General features: G+C 44.8%; 1 protein-coding gene across 1 annotated transcript in view; it reads left to right on the plus strand.

Moving 5' to 3' along the window:
* Nucleotides 1–2,500, plus strand: part of LOC308362909 (chymotrypsinogen A-like) — a gene marked incomplete at both ends in the record, with an annotated part of 3,852 nt that overhangs the window by 903 nt on the left and 449 nt on the right. Inside the window, 3 exons of the mRNA XM_080835636.1 lie at nucleotides 443–705; nucleotides 2,055–2,117; nucleotides 2,399–2,500. The exon at nucleotides 2,399–2,500 is cut by the window's right edge and continues 32 nt beyond it. Of these exons, the coding sequence (XP_080691762.1) occupies nucleotides 443–705; nucleotides 2,055–2,117; nucleotides 2,399–2,500 (428 nt within the window). The remainder of the gene's footprint in view (nucleotides 1–442; nucleotides 706–2,054; nucleotides 2,118–2,398) is intronic.

Raw genomic sequence — 2,500 nt, forward strand, 5'->3', positions numbered from 1 at the left:
GCATCAGTCTTTGTGTGAGTGTGAGAGTGTGTGTGTGTGTGTGAGTGGAGTGTGTGTCTGCATCAGTCTGTGTGTGTGTCTCTACCAATCCGTGTGTGAGTGTGTATGTGTGTGTGTGCATCAGTCTGTGTATGTGTGTGTGTGTGTGTGTGTGTGTGTGTGTGTGTGTGTGTGTGTGTGTGTGTGTGAGTGCGCGTGTGAGTGTGAGTGTGAGTGTGTGTGACGAACCCCTTTGAGTTCGTTTGCTCTGCCTGTTTTGTTGGTATGATTGTGTGTAAATTGTTTGATTTTGTGTGCAGGCTGTGGTTCATTCTCTCTCCTTCCAGGTGCCAGTGATCAACCACCTGGGGGGGCGTGTCCCTGACCTATAAAGAAACCTACAGTTTCAGTGTAACTACAGTTAAAGGTGAAATGTGTCTCCTCTTTTTCTCTCCAATACCAGCACCTCTGGCCTGGTCGTCTTCCTGGGGCGGCAGACTCAGGAGGGCAGCAACCCAAACGAGGTTTCCAGGACCGTCTCTCAGATCATCAGACATCCCAATTACAACAGCGACACCAACGATAACGACATCGCCCTCCTCCGCCTCTCCTCCTCCGTCACCTTCACTAACTTCATCCGCCCCATCTGCCTGGCAGCAGCCAACAGCACCTTCAACTCTGGTACCAACTGCTGGGTGACAGGCTGGGGCCGCATCAGAGCCGAAGGTGAGAACACACACATGCACGCACACGCACACACACACAGTGTGCTCTAGCTCAACAAATGGATCACTGGCTGGGGCCTTATCAGATCAGGATATGAGCTCTGATGAAGTCACTGAATCACTGATGGAGTATATTTACTGATGGAGTATCTTTACTGATGGAGTAATGTTACTGATGGAGTATCTTTACTGATGTAGTATCTTTACTGATGTAGTAATGTTACTGATGGAGTATATTAACTGATGGAGTAATGTTACTGATGGAGTATCTGTACTGATGGAGTATCTTTACTGATGTAGTATCTTTACTGATGGAGTATCTTTGCTGATGGAGTAATGTTACTGATGGAGTATCTTTACTGATGGAGTATCTTTAGTGATGGAGTATCTTTAGTGATGTAGTATCTTGACTGATGGAGTATCTTTAGTGATGTAGTATCTTGACTGATGGAGTATCTTTACTGATGGAGTAATGTTAATGATGGAGTACCTTTACTTTTTGTATTGTGTGTATTTGTATTGCATGTGTATGTGTGAGTATCAGTATAGTGTCTCTGTGTGTGTGAGTTACAGTATATTGTGTTTGTTTGTGCGTGTGCGTGTGTGTGAGAAATATAACATTGTGTGTGTTTGTAACAGCTCTGTGTGTGTGTGTGTGTGTGTGTGTAAAAGTATTGTGTATGTGTTTGTGTGTGTGAGTAACATAATGTTGTGTGTGCGTAAAAATATATCGTGAGTGTGTGTGTGTGTAAAAGTATAGTGTGTGTGTGTGTAACAGTATAGTATGTGTTTGTGTGTGTGTGTGTGTGTGTATCAGTACAGCATGTGTATGTGTGTGACAGTACAGAGTTATCTGTGTGTGTAACAGTATAGTGTGTGTGTGTTACATTTAGTGTGTGTCTGTGTGTGTGTGTGACAGTATAGTGTGTGTGTCTGTATAACAGTATAGTGTGTGTGTGTAACAGTAGAGTGTGTGTGTTTGTGTTTTTGTGTATGTGTAACAGTATAGTGTGTGTGTGTAACAGTAGAGTGTGTGTGTTTGTGTGTATGTGTAACAGTATAGTGTGTGTGTGTGTGTGTAACAGTAGAGTGTGTGTGTTTGTGTGTATGTCTAACAGTATAGTGTGTGTGTTTGTGTGTATGTGTAACAGTAGAGTGTGTGTGTGTGTGTGTGTGTGTGTGTGTGTGTGTGTGTGTGTGTGTGTGTAACAGTAGAGTGTGTGTGTGTAACAGTAGAGTGTGTATGTGTGTGTGTGTGTGTGTGTGTGTGTAGCAGTATAGTGTGTGTGTGTGTATAACTGTATAGTGTGTGTGTGTGTGTGTGTAACAGTATAGTGTGTGTGTCTCCAGTCCCCCTTCCCTCCCCTCAGACGCTGCAGGAGGTAGAGGTTCCAGTGGTGGGGAACTCAGAGTGTGTGTGTGTGTAACAGTATAGTGTGTGTGTAACAGTATAGTGTGTGTGTGTGTGTGTGTAACAGTATAGTGTGTGTGTGTGTAACAGTATAGTGTGTGTGTCTCCAGTCCTCCTGCCCCCCCCTAAGACGCTGCAGGAGGTAGAGGTTCCAGTGGTGGGGAACTCAGAGTGTGTGTGTGTGTAACAGTATAGTGTGTGTGTAACAGTATAGTGTGTGTGTGTGTGTGTGTGTAACAGTATAGTGTGTGTGTGTGTAACAGTATAGTGTGTGTGTCTCCAGTCCTCCTGCCCCCCCCTAAGACGCTGCAGGAGGTAGAGGTTCCAGTGGTGGGGAACTCAGAGTGTCAGGTGTTTGACACCCACATCACCAGCAACATGATGT

This window comes from Sprattus sprattus (assembly GCF_963457725.1).
Source record: "Sprattus sprattus genome assembly, chromosome: 3".
NCBI classification, from domain to species: domain Eukaryota; kingdom Metazoa; phylum Chordata; class Actinopteri; order Clupeiformes; family Clupeidae; genus Sprattus; species Sprattus sprattus.